Here is a 15,195-nt window from a genome sequence, read left to right as displayed (position 1 = left end):
TTATAAAAAAAAATTGTGACTAACGATTTTGGATTTTTTTTTATCACTGTGAGAACAACTTATAAGAAACCTTGTATTAAATTTTCAAAGTTTTCTATCCAACCAAAAATTTTTTATCGTTATTTTAAAAAAAAATACTTAGAAAAATTGAAAATTTCATTTGTCTATAAATAGCTCAAAAAAAGTCGAAACACTTTGAAAATTTAACCCTGTATAGACAACGCTAATATAAACATCTGTTGCAAATTTCAAGTGCTTACAATAATTATTTTTTGAGTTACAGTAAAATTAAGTTTTCGTTTTTGTCAAAAATTGGTTTTGCGTAAAAATTCGCGTTTTTCCGTTATTTTTTTAAGGTTTTTCCTGCCGCTTTTGAAAAGTATTGGGAAATTTTCACTTTTGACCCCCCAAAGTACCAACTAGATTCACTTTCCTTTCAGAAAAGGTACAACTTTTGAAAATCGAAGCATTTTTACTGCTCCAAAAGTTGTCGTCAGACACAAAAAAAAAAAAAAAAAAAAAACACACATCATTGTAAAATCAATACATTCATCACTTCGTTCAGAATCTAAAATAAGTGATCTGATATGGGTGCACTCGGGAGGTACACAAAACTAATTTTTGAAAAAAAAATCGATTTTATTCTTTCGATGTAACTCAAACAGTAAAGAAACTTGAAATTTTCACTAAATATATTTATACTAGCATTTTTCATATATGATAACGTTTTTGAACTATTTTGACTCTTTTTGATTTGTTTATAGCAGGGATCGAAACTGTTTCAAATTTTAACGGTTACGTTTTTAGTTCTTGAGAATCGTTTTCTAAATTTTCTAGTTTTGGTTTAAATTTTAAGATCGGTTTTTAAAATTTTTTGGTTTTAGTTTCGGTTTCAAAAAAGGTTTTTCAAATATTTTATCGGTTTTAAAGAACGGTTTTAGAAAATTTTCGGTTTTGGTTTTTGGAACGGTTTTTAAAAATGACCATTTTATTTTCCTGTCTTATTACTGTAGACTCGATTTTTATTATCTATTAACTATTATAAAGGCCGGGTCTAAGCCCCTGAAATATGGCTACTTTGTATAATTAGTGTACAATATACGATATAACAAATTTACGTTCAGCAGAACTAACTAACTTCGTATTATTAACTTGAATATTTCGTACCTAATTTAGGTACCTCGTGCCTACTTTTGCATTCGACGTATTATTATTATGTTGTCATATTATTGTTGAGATCATTATTCGATTACATTAATATTTAATTGTATATTACAATAACTTCATACTATATTATTTGTATTTGCAATTTTGAATCATAAGCTTAGTAATAATATATATATTAATATTTCGTAATACTCAGTAATTGCATCGGGATTTTTATCAATAAATCCTAACATTATAATTTTTCGTATAAATATACTAGAATTACAAATAATATAATTAACTTTATGAAATTTAAAGAAACCTACATTAGTTTCAAATTTTAATCGTTTTTTCAAGAACGGTACAAGAACGGTTTTTAAATTCTATGGTTTTGGTTTAGGTTTTGAAAACGGTTTTTTAAGGTCTTAGGTTTCTGTTACGGTTTTTTAACCGGTGTCTTAAAGCTTTTGGTTCCGGTTCCAGTTCCGGTGTTCAGAAATGAGAAAACCGTGGTTTCGATCCCTGGTTTATAGTCATGTAATTTATTTTCACTTTGTAAAGAAGCTTGAAAATGTAATGCAAAGGTCCTCATAAGTTCAATAATAGCAGTTTAAATATATTAAAGGTACATAGGTAATATTATTTTTTATATGCATTTAAAGAAAATTTTCAAATTATTTTCAATTGAAAATAAATAAAAATTGTATTTTTATAGCTAAGGTTAGACTTTTTAATAGAATATTCCCAACGAGTTTTTATACCACAATCAAAACATAAAAAATTTCCGGACAGTATATCAATAATTTTTAATGAGCGTTTGATTTTTATATTTTTACGTCATTTGATATTCAGTGGTTTAAATTATTAAATTTGGTTATTACTTATTTATACTAGTATGTTAAGATGGCATACAGTCTCCGATTAAAATAATTTTTAGTACAAAATAATTTATCATTAAATTCAAATCTAACACATCCATTACAATGATATACTCGACAACTACTGTACAACAGCATAGTGGACGGTACTCTCTTGTCTACCTTATTTTAAAACCTTATAACATTAACCTTAACAATATATGAAAAAAATCAATGTTATATCCAGTGGCGCCAATAGGAAAAATATTTAGGGGGGTCTCAAGCCTCAACGCATTTTTTTTTTTTAAATTATAATTTATAGGTACATACTTTTAAGAATGGTATACTATTATTTTTTAAGGGGGCTTTGAGTGATTTTAGGCGTTTAATCCCCCCAAGCCCCCCTCCCCTATTTGCGCCACTGGTTAAATCGCAACGGTAGTTAAGTGCCATGATGAACGACTACAGGACTGGTGATAAGCCACATGGACATTTTCATTAAGATGATTCAGCCATTTTCCGGTTTCAAAAAGTTTAAATGCGGATATAGGAAGTCGCGACTGTCTATAGTTATATATTAAAATATATCTACGAAAATAAAAACATTATTTACCTACTTCATAACCATGTTGTTTGCTGCAGGAGTGTGGCGGCGGTGACCAGGCTCAGCACATCGACGACGCCGCGTCCGACGACAACGGTCAGGACCTGTCTGGCTACGACTTTGGCGCCGATGGGTTTTCCGCGTCCACGGCCTCCACCCAACACCACCAGCACCACTTCATCAACCAGCACCACTTCAACAGCACCGGCGCCAATGCGGGCAACAACCACCAGCAGCACCTGCAGTACCACCAGCAGCAGCACCCCCCGCAGCAGCAGCACCCCCCGCAGCAGCAGCACCACCACCAGCACCAGCAGTACCAGCAGCAGGCGTACCAGCACCAGCAGCCGCAGCAACACCACCACTTGATGAGTGCCGGCGGCGGGGGCGCGTCCGTCGCCAATCCGTCGTCCGCGGGTGGTCTGAGGAGTGGTGGTGGTGGTCTGAGGGGCGGTGCCGGAGGTGGAGGTTCCAGCAGCGGTGGTGGCGTAGACTGGATGAGGAAGTTGGCGTTCCGGTACCGGCGGGTCAAAGAGTTGTACAACCAGTACCGGAACTCAGTCGGAGGTAATTATAATACCAGCTGTTACCTATGGTGTATTTATAGGGCTGGACAATTATTTGATTGACATTTGAATTAATAATCGATTATTTTGAAATTGAAAACTTTCGGAAATAAAATTATATAGATTAGTTGAAAATAATTGAACGCAATACAAGAAAATAACCAATGTAAATAAATTATTGCAAATGATCGAGCAATAAAACTAGTAATACCACTAATTATACCGTAGTGTAGTCGATCGTATAATATGCAGTTATAGGACGTGTAACGACTTCTTCTTTTTTGATTTAGGCGTATGTATACCGTATACCTACTTATAATATAATGTGTTTTACGCAAGTAACGTGTATACCTACTTAAACTAGCTAAATGAAAATTTGACCGAAGTGTTTATACGAGAATCAATAATACCAAATCAATTTCCTTGTATTATAATACGTTTAGTAATACCAACTACCGACTTATCAATGTTTTTATATTCAATTTTGGAAAAATAGTTTAAAACTCAGTAAGCAACTGCTGCAGGCTGCAGCTGTGATTGTTTTATTTTTATTTCTCACCAATCGTGTAGTGTAAATGTATAATATTTGTTGACCTTTTTAAGTTTTATAAGTAATAAGTATCAAGTAACAACTAACAACTTACTACCACTGAAAAGTTGTCCCTCCAAATTTGGGGAAAAAAAGATTATAGAAAATGTTGTGACACTTAATTTAGGTATAATATGTTTTAGTTTGTTTTAAATTAATTATAATTATGATACCTAGTTATATTATGCTATCAAATTTACGTCTATATTCAATATAAATTGTAAGTTTTAACTATTAATATGAAATTAGATTGTCGAGGTTAAAAACCCCTGGGGGTCCATCCTTTTACTTATAATTGGCGTAGGTATACTCAATAATTTTTTTAGGACTACATTACTGGACTAATACCTACTTATAAATGTCGATAAAACTTCTGAATAAAATAAATGTCTTAAAAGAATATTTAGTATAATAATATATATTAATTTTTAAAATAGATATATTATGTTATATTTTAACCAATGATAAATTGTCATATAATAAAAAAAATTTAAATGTCCCAATATGTTTAGAGGGCTATTGACATTTTTTTTGCGGGCTTTGCGCCTTAGCCCTCCTATTTTTTCCTATTATATTTGGTCTTTCATGTTTACGTTTTATGAATAATTTTGATTTTTGTGTTGTAGGACTGCTGGGACCCGGAAAACGAGACGCTTGGCTTCAACTCCGGAGCGACATCGAATTGCACACCGACGACTGGCTCACGATGGCTGTCAAATGTTTGAACGTCATCAATTCGAGGTACGTTTATATGAGTGTATAATTTGATATAATTTGATATTTCACACAGACCATTGTTCATATTTATATTATTGCATTATATAAATAATAGGTATATTCTGCAGAGACATAACATTATTAAAATAATAACAGCTAGGGCTTGAAATTTTAAAATTTTTCTATTTTAAAATCAATTTTGCTTATTGTCAGTATAGTTTTTTCTGATTTCAATTTAAAACTATGTGTGGGGGGGGGGTCAAAAAAAATAACTAACACTAAAACCTTCTCTTTAAAACTACCCATTTTCCCAACAATCAAACACATTACACGTATAAATATTAATAAGCAAAATAACAAAACAAATTCAAAGATTTACATAACTCATATGGTAGTTAAATACTATTTAATATGCTCATAGTATGTACAGAATATATTATATATTATATATATTATTTTATTAATTATTTATAATAAAAATTCTAGTATCCTTTTTTTATTGGATAGTTCAACCAGCACTTCATCAGGAGTGATTGAATCATTTTTGTTGATCGAGAGCATAGCTAGACGATTAAGTCTTTCCTATTAAAATTAATTACAACATTAATTAATTTTCCAACGGCAGAATCGGAGGTGGATAGGTAGTATTTATGTTACAAGGAAATATTTGAAGGGGCCTCCAAACTGAAAAAAAATTTGGTCGCTTCGCTCGCATTAGATACTTATTCAATCTAATACCTTAAGGTTATCTATAAATAAAATGTTTCGTGCGAAAACGTAAATTTAGTGTGGGGCTGGGGAAACGGCATATGAGGAAAATGCTTTTTAGAATGCTAATGGAATTTTGAAAAATTTCACGTAAGGTCGTACAAATTCGTACAAATTCCGTACTAAATATCGGCCAAAAAAAATTTCAAAAACTCAATATTAGGGGGAGGGGGGGTTAGGGAAACATACAAGGATATTTCGGTTTCGATTAACGATAAAAATTTAAAAAACTATGTTAAAGATCCGTAAGCAAATTCTTGACTTGTGGTATTATTATATTGTTAAAAATAACAGTTAGGTAGTAATAATAATTAATATAAAAAACGAATTGTTTTAAATTTAAACTATTCCTATTTGGTGAATATCTTACTGTGCAAAAAAACAATGTGTAGACCCGAGTGGGCCCGCCAACATAAACATACCTGAATCTAGGTATAAGATATATTATATACTTATATCTATCGTATTAAAAAAAAATTGACCTATAATAAATTCCAAATTAATCATATCACAATATCCATTAGGTACTTATAACGCGTTATATATCAACAACAAACCGTGATACAATCATAGATATATTATAATAGTATACTTCAGAAGGTTCAAGTATCCACGAATAATATTATACAACCACAACAAAATAACTAAAATCCTAAATGGTGATGACAGACACAAAAAAAATAAAAATAAAAAAAAAAAACACATCATTATATTATAATCAATACGTTCATTGTTTCACTCAGAATCTAAAATACACACAATTATATTATTTACATTCTGACATTTATATTTACAATGTATGTCAATTAATTATTATCGGATTCGACGTGTTATCAACAAAATACTTATGTCCAAATCTAATCTATTAACTAATAAGTAATCATCAAACTAATCAATAAATCGATGAACATTTCACAGAAACTTTTGAAAATAAAAATAAAACTATGACGTAAGCCAACGAGGGGGGGTCCGGACCCGGGGTCCACCCCCCTGGGTTTGCCACTGCTCAATAGCCATATTATTATGACGTATATGTTTATGTAGGTATACATGGATGATTAATAGTAAAAAATGCATCAATAAAATCACCATTTTTTTTATTGGTCCTGGGGGGGGGGGGGGGTTGAACCCGAAAACCCCTTCGTATGTACACCACTGTGCACAATACCATCGATTAAATATTTTCCTGATTTGTTATTAGATTTTTAACATACATTTTATTTCATTCAATTTAAAATATTAGTTTTACATTTTTACAATATTTTAATTTTGATTTCTATGCTTTTTTACGATTACCTCAGGCCCAACTGCGTCAACGTGCTGGTCACCACAACACACCTAATACCGGCGCTGGCCAAGCTGCTCCTGTACGGTCTTGGGCCACACTTTGCAGTAGAAAACGTGTACTCGGCTTCCGGTGGCGGTGGAGGTCCATCGACGGGTGGTGGCAAGTCCGGTGGTGGAGGCGGAACTGTGGGGTCCGCAGCATCGGGCGGATCGTCGAAGGAATCGTGTTTCGATCGGGTGGTTCAAAGGTACGGCAGAAAGTGCACATACGTGGTGATCGGTGACGGGGCCGAAGAGGAACGGGCCGCCCGACAGGTACTTATATCAGCATAATAATATTATTATTATTGTTTATTATAACTAGTTAGTAGTTGTATAATCTGACTTCCCCTAGGAAATAATGAAAAAATATGAAATACGGCGCTATACAGGCGTATCTCTATTTTAGAGTAAGGAATAGGTCCATGCCCCCGGCACCGCCCATTCAACATTTGTAATATAAACCCAGGGTTTTCGTTTGTGCTCCATTCATTCCTAAGTTATTAGCGATTTACCTTGGTAGTGCCGGGGACATAGGAATAGGCGCCTGAGGTCACGGGAAAATCGCGACATCGGTGTACCTTGTTGGCAATTCACCAGTGGTGAATTGGACATAGCACTTGGTATTGTTTTGACGTGATTCAAACTATTTTCTAAACTTTCCCCACATCTCCAATTAAAATCCCTGGAAATGTCATTGAAATCGGTCAAGTTGTTTTTAAATATATAATCAATAAGCTATACAAACATACATTAATTTTAGATTATGAATGGAGCGATATAGAGTAAAAAAAAGCTTCGATCTTCAACTTTGAGGGAGTGATTTCTGCAAGGCTGGACAAGTTAATTATTTTTTTTTACCTCGTGAAGTTAATTTAATATAGAAAAATGTAAGTTTAGTTTAAAGTTGATTAGAAAATAAAATTAACTTAGTTAAAAATCAGTTGTTTTTTTCATATAAAATTTATAAATAATAATTGTACATACCTTTTTTAAATCTTACAAATAACATATAGTAATTCGATAAAAATATAATGTATGTAATAAAATAAATTACTGTATGTACGTCTTATACTTTAATAAATTATGAAATCCAACAAAATAATTAAATTATTTTTATGCATTTGATTAGCTATGTATTCTAGCTACGTCTAGCTGTTAACTACGTCCAACTGTCCAAAAGTCACAACTATACTAATTATTATAATAATCAAATTCATTATTAGAATATAATTGGTTGGTTAAATAACTCACAGCTCCATAGAACGCAATATAAAAACAAAATTGTGAAAAATAATTTTAAATAACATGTTAGTAGTCGACAGACTATTTGCTTATGGCATTATGTCCACTAGGTATTAAAATCTATACGTAGACTCGTATTACCTACATAGTCTTTTCAAGAGAATCAGAGGCGGCACTACACTGGGGCCAGGGTGGGCAAGTGCCCCCCAACATTTGATTTTGCCCTTCCTTTGCCCCCGTATAACCTATTGTTCAACATTACAAAGAGATGTTCCAAATGGGTTTCTTGATCAATCATGACGTTCATGGCATTTTATTCTTGTAAATACCATTTATTATATTTTACTTGTTGTAATAGTTTTGTATAAATTGTAAATTTCTTTAAATATAAAAAAATAAGTGAAAACCATTACTGCAGTAATAAAAACTATCGGTATTCCTATGTCGAGTACAACAACTTAATAATTAACTCAAGTTACTATTTCAATTTTTAAATTTCACACCTATTTGCAGATGAACTTTCCGTTTTGGCGGGTGTCTGGGCACAGTGACCTCCGGGCCCTGTACAACGCTCTCGACATGGGATTCCTCTAAGTCGACCAGCCCGAATCAGCAACATCCACAATTACGAAATCGGCAGCATCAGCAGTGGCATCAGTGGCAGCAGCATTGACAGTGATATCGTAGTCACAGTCGTCGTCGTGTATTATACCATTGAGTATATTATTAATTTATATTCAATGATAATAAAATGATAAAATATGTGTGATTCGACACAGTGATGACGTTATAATAATCGTAATTTTTATATATTTTAGTAGTATAAGTAGTATATTGAATAATATTGTCGCTTGTATATAATAATATAATATAATATAAGTCACACTAGTATCGCGACAACGACAGCGTCGTGTACATAATATTATATTAGACGCGTCGTCGCAAATAATTATATTATGTTTTAATGTTTTGTATATAATTACGTTTTATTATTATATGTATTTTAAATTTTTTTCCGGTGTGCTCGTGAGTTTGTATATTTTGTCCTCAACGTGTAATATTATATTATATATATACAGTATACACACATATATATATAATTACACTGTATTGCTTGAAGTTTATTGTACTGCCTCGTAGTTGTATTTCTCGTGAAATCGTGTCCGCTCTCTTTTCCCAAACGCAGACGATTATAATAATATTATAACATACAAACTTTATGTAAATATAAAACTTGTATTCGTTGTCCTGTATATATAAAATATTGACTCATAGCCGCAAATAGTGAGGCCCCTGTTGTCCTTCTCAGGTACTCCACTTAGGGCCGAGGGGGGACTAAAACCCCCACTAACCGTTGTATAGCGACCTGAAGATTTTACGACACAATGGAATATTATTTGAAAAAATCTTAGTCTCTACATCAAATCTTCTGCACCCCCAAATCTCAAACACTATTTGCGCCTATGTTTATAGTACCTATATATAGTATAATATTGTACATTGTGTATTTTTTTTTCATATTTTATTCCCATGGCTATGTTTATGTTGTATATAATATATTATTGTACTGGCCGCCGTACACTTTTTAAATATCGCACCATTGTAGATATTTGTATCAATCATGATATTGTGATAATGAAATAATGACAGTTTTTCAGGTAACACTAAATTTCTCAACCGGATTACGTTGGATTTAATTTCAGACTTTGTTGATAAGCTAAGTAAAGTTACTTGTAAGCTATAGAATACCATAGGAACATGTTAACTGTTAAACTCTCTCGGAAGTGCACGCTCTGTAAAACCAGTATTTTTTTTAATAACAACACCTATTTTTCGATACATCTCAAGATTGAATTATTATTATTGTTATTTAATATCAAACCGCAGTTCTTGAAATAAAATATTTTATACTATAAGTAAAATAATATTTAATTCTGTGGTGCTATAGACACACATACGTGTCCTATCCGAGAAGTTATCGACTAAAAATATATTATAGTATATAGGTATATAAAAAAATACAATTCTACTACAGCGCAGTAGTGTATACTGGATAAAACGAATTCCGTAGGTAGTGAAAGGGTTACAACATCTTAAAAATATGTTTTATCTTAAAATATTAAAATTACGTTGTATTCGCATGTGTTGTCTCCCTCTTACATACGTACGACCTGTTATACAATTTAAACGTTAGATTATTATCTTGGGTCCTACATAACTATAAGCTTTTATTGATGTTATTATATTTAAGTAAGTTATGATCATTTTAAAATGTAAGTTTCAAGAAGGTCATAACTTTAAATATTATTGAATATAATACAGCACACAATTGAAACTGGTGAATGAACATTTACCATGTTGTACGTGTGTAAGACGGAGACAACAGAGCGGGTACGACGGCCTCTTAAATAAATCCAATAATGATAAGATTTAAACATTTTAATAAATCGAGCAATTTTTTTTAATTGTAGACCGATATTTTAGTCGATATGACTAAAAAACAGGCTTACCCAAATATAGTACGAAAAAATGGTGTAGTTATTAAATAAAATAAAAATAAATACTAGTTATACTGCGAATGCGTGGTACTTATAATATTATAATAATATGAACTTCAGTATGTAAGTACCCTCTTAATTTGTCAGAAAAACTAACCTAACCTATGTAATTCAAGTATCCAACGTAATCGGGAAATTAAGTGTTAGATGAGAATATTGCTCTATATTATCTTTTACTGGCTGAAGTATGGTTATTTTGACTTAACGCATAATAATGATGATCCTGAGCGTAGTCGGATGACGAATGCAAAGGCTGAGTGGGTTGCTTTAATCGAAATTAGTATACCTTTAAGATTCATTTAATTTTTATCAAGGAAAATGCTACTATTTAATATTGTTAAAAAATAAAAAAAGTTTGTTATTCAATTGTATGCTTTATGCCTTTATCTACGGAGAATATAAGATGTGGCTTAATATAATGGGCGGTGGTAAACTCTTCCCATTGTATTTTTTATTATTATTATTTACTATAATTTATATAAACGACTTTTTTAAAATTCAATTTAAATGTATATTAAAGTTTAAAAATGTGTATGTTCATGTTATTATAAACATTAAATAATAATGATTCAATTATTATAATGGGCTGTAATCATATTTGCACCAAACTTGACCCAAAATATATACAACATAATAATTCAATTTGCACCAACATTTTTGAAAAGTGTTTGTAATTTGCACCAAAATAAAGATATGTATTTTGCCCCATTTCAGATGGTGAGAAATAAAATTGTAATTTGCATCAAAATTCAAATCAATTATTCTTTCGATAGTACCTATACAACTCGTACAAGTTTTGATATTAAGATTATAGGCATAGGCACAAATAGGGGGGGGGGGCTTTAGGAGCTAAGCCCTCCCAAAAATGTCCTACGTTTTGTTTTAAGCTTATTCAACATTATCAAAGTAAGGTTTTAGCCCCCCCCCTCCCCCAAATCCCAAACTCTATTTGCGCCTATGGTTATAGGTATATTGAGATATGATATTAAGCTAATAACTCAGAGCATTCCGTTTTAGATTCTGAGCGGTTATTTCACTTATCTATTTTCATTATTCTGCTGAACCTACGTAAGGATTGACTTGAAAGCTATCTCAAAACAATAATATATGGTAAACATAGTATATAATATTATAATAAATGATAATATATTTTTATTAAATTTTTAATAATAAATTCATTATTTTTTGGCGAAAATACAGTTTTCAAACAATTCATGGAATGTCGAAATAAAGTGCACCTACACATTTATTAAAAAAAAATTAAAAAAAATTTGTTTACGTACCGTGTGTGTTATATTGCCTACACGATTCTCCATGAAAACGACATGGTTAGAAATTTTCAAACTGATAAAATCACAGACATCCAATATTTCCGGCTAGATGTAATCCTTCACATTGAACTATTAATTTTTTTCGACACTTGTCATTATGAAAAAATGTGTGGGTCCATTATGAAAATGTTCTAAACCGTTTTTATGAAATTGTCAAGGAGACTAATTTTAAGGGTTGAGTTCAAATATTCTACTATTTGAACAATATTTTTTATGTTTGGAGTTCTAAAGCAACTTGTATATAGCTTAAATAAATGAAACCCAAAAAAATTCATAATGCATAAAAGCACAACATAATAATGGTAAAAAAAATTAATACATTTGGTAACGAATTCGGTAAATCTAATCAATAAAAAACACATACATGTAATTTTGCTGTAATAATAAGTTATTACTTATTAGGTAGGTAAGTATCTATGCAGACTCTACAAAATGTAAAATATTTTAGACATTATAATATCAGGTCTATATAAAATGTAGGTACTTTAAATATATGATTAAGATCTTAACCCATTAGCATTTGGGTTACCTAATTATTTTTTAATTACAACAAAAACATCAAAATAAATTAATTCAAAACTGCACATGTCGTGTAAATATTTCCGTTTTATCGCTGTTTACCGTTACTTAGTTGTTACCTATTATTTGCACTATTTAAAAATAGGTATAACTTATATTTATAAATATTTTAACTTTATTTTGAACTTTTAGTTCTTAGCTAAAAAAGTTGAACATTATATTTTTAAATACAAAATAATTTGATAATTTTCGCGATTTTGTCAAAATATTAAATTTCAGAAAAATTCGTAAATAAAAACCAGCCAAATGCGATTCGGACTCGCGGACGAAGGGTTCCGTACCATCATCAGCTATAAACATGTTGGCAACACTGCTTCTATTATATATTCTAGGATTTTTAGTATTTTGTGTTATTGCGGCAACATAATAGCATTACACAACCTATTATAAAAATTAAAGATAACAATATTATCTAGGGAATGACATATCTATTTAGCTTTTTATTCATTTTCAACAGTATTTCTTTATTATTTCAAATATAATTAGGTGTAAATATAATATATTATGTGTGACGTATATTATACATTATAATTTATTTATTTAAATACAATGGGGGGAGTTTGGCATCCTCATCCCTCCCCGTGAGCACGCCACTTCTTTGGAAGAATCTGGAACACAATTATTTCCATTCACTGTTAATTTTATTTTATAGGTTTAGATCATAATAACATATTATATTTATTTACCTGTGAATTGAATTATTAAAATAAAGGTACTGACATTTTCTAATTGAGTAATTTAATGTATTTTGTTCCTCGATCCTTACAAAAAAGCATAGATTAGTATAGTATAGATTATGTATTTTCAAGATTTGTTAGATGGATTTCAATTTGTCTGATGTCTATTACAACCGCGGACTCATATTTCTGGTCTTCTGTCTATATATTAAATAATAAATAATTAATTGTATAGTATTGTATAACTACGTTCTATGGCTCTATGCAGGGACGGATTTACCCATAGGCCACCAAGGCATGTGCCTAGGGCGCAATATTTTTTGGGGCGCAATTTTTTGGTTAATTTTTACTTTTTAGTTTTTCATAATTTCATAATTATATTTACCTAAATTTATATTTTATACTATTTTTTTTTTTGTATATAATTTTCATGAAACTGGAGAATGGGTCACGTCGCAGTAACATTTTAATTTATAAGCTATAATATAACCTTGCCGTTTGAGTGTAATCCTACGACCAGCGCGCGCCACGCGGCGCTGCCACCGCTAGAGGTTCGTTATCGATACTCGACGAGGGCACGAGGCAGTTGCCGGCTTTGCCTATGTTAATACATGGGAGGTGGTATACGGGTATGCGGCGTCAACACATACAATAATGTGTATAGCGCATGCGCAAAACGCCAGCCAAGGCAGTCAAATATACTGCCTCGGGCCGCAGGGTGCATTGTGTATAGCTAGGTGGAGGACAGCTCGCACAGTGCTTATCAAGTAAATTATTTGATATTAACTGGAATGACCCGCCTCACCTCGCACCCGGCACCACAATAAGGGTGCGCGGGCGTGCGGCCACCAAACTAGTCTATTCCTAGAATACCGGAAATCAGATGTCTTGATAAAGACAAAAGTACTTAATAATAATAAACATTGCGAAGACGCGCGACGCTGGCACTGTCGCCCGTCTCCTGCATAGTGCATACTGCTTAGTGCTCAGAAATCTGCTTATCGACTACGATTATAGAGACTAGAGTGCTCACCACTTTAATTAGTACCTAACTGGCTACCTATAAAAAACATCAATTACAATATTAAAGATTAAACATGTCCAGTAAAAAGGTGGGCACCAGTTTAAAAAAATAAGACAAGAAAAATTGGCCAAACAAGAAGAAGTATTAAATAAAAGAATTTTTATAGTTTTGTTTTATTTCATGGTACAATATCCCCCCCCCCCCCCCGTGGGGAGCACGCCAATGTACAGGGCGCTAGTGTTGTAATGCCTAGGGGCGGAAAAATAGTAAATCCGCCCCTGGCTCTATGCATGTACATATTATTGTACATATATTAGTAAACATTATAATATGTTCTGTACGCTTTGTACTAAAATTTATTAATAGTATGCTTTACAATTTTTTAAATTATATTTTATTACCGTTAAAGCATTTGAGTTCCGTTGTATTTTTTCCTTTAGTTTATCAAATATTTTATAAATAAGGAAAAATGTGTTTTATTAACGATAGAATTATTATTATTAATTGTATACAATTGATCGTGATATTTTTTAAGAGACAAGATGAAGTTTATATATTATATAAGTTTATTTATTACTTAAATAACAGACAAATTGACAATAAATTATAATGTTTGTTTATGGGCGTTAAATATAGTGATGTGTAACCAATAAACATCTATAATATACAATATTTTATGCTTTAGCCAGATATTATAAAAGTCTGGACGTTATAGTGCTCGATTATTTAATTTGATTATTACACTCAATAGAACTTAATCGCGTGTTAAATTGTTCCATATTTATGATGCAGTTTTCTATTTTGTGATTTAAGCCAACTATTCTTTCATCTGTTGTTCAAAGATCATCTGTCTATATTATAAATATACGATATATTTGGTCTAACTACGTTCTATGCATACGTACATATTATTGTACGCGAAGCCGTATTAGTGCATAGGGAATGGAATGTAGGCACTGTGCGTCTGTGCCTAGGGCCTACGAAAGTAAAACGTGTGACTTCGATTTTTTTTTTCATTTTTATGTTTTTTTTTTTTTAAATTATTGTTATAAGTTAATCTGTACAATTGTACCGTTGGCACAACAAGTAAAATATAATGTATTTAAGAATGATACCACGATTACTGTTAATGCAATTGATGCTGTAGGTCAAATGAGTGCTATAGAGATAAAAAAAAAAAACGGGTCCTTATAAGGAGTAATGCATCT

General features: G+C 31.5%; 1 protein-coding gene and 1 long non-coding RNA gene across 2 annotated transcripts in view; one reads left to right on the top strand and one right to left on the bottom strand.

Annotated features, from left to right (window-relative positions):
- Positions 1 to 10,742, top strand: part of LOC100167386 (developmental protein eyes absent) — a 37,352-nt gene extending 26,610 nt beyond the window's left edge. The window contains 4 exon segments of the mRNA XM_008188619.3: positions 2,646 to 3,174; positions 4,389 to 4,503; positions 6,549 to 6,849; positions 8,332 to 10,742. Of these exon segments, the coding sequence (XP_008186841.3) occupies positions 2,646 to 3,174; positions 4,389 to 4,503; positions 6,549 to 6,849; positions 8,332 to 8,412 (1,026 nt within the window). The 3' untranslated portion in view covers positions 8,413 to 10,742.
- Positions 10,743 to 12,436: 1,694 nt separating this feature from the next.
- On the bottom strand, positions 12,437 to 14,586 carry LOC103310409. The gene is made up of 3 exons (XR_511073.3): positions 14,389 to 14,586; positions 12,973 to 13,164; positions 12,437 to 12,894 (listed from the first exon to the last, which is right to left on the bottom strand). It is a non-coding gene; the product is annotated as an uncharacterized LOC103310409 (long non-coding RNA).
- Positions 14,587 to 15,195: the final 609 nt, after the last annotated feature.

The sequence above is a fragment of the Acyrthosiphon pisum genome, chromosome X (genome assembly GCF_005508785.2).
Source record: "Acyrthosiphon pisum isolate AL4f chromosome X, pea_aphid_22Mar2018_4r6ur, whole genome shotgun sequence".
In the NCBI taxonomy this organism is placed as follows: Eukaryota; Metazoa; Arthropoda; class Insecta; order Hemiptera; family Aphididae; genus Acyrthosiphon; species Acyrthosiphon pisum.
The sequence above is the reverse complement of the archived record's forward strand: the minus strand, read 5'-3'. Positions and strand labels throughout refer to the sequence as shown.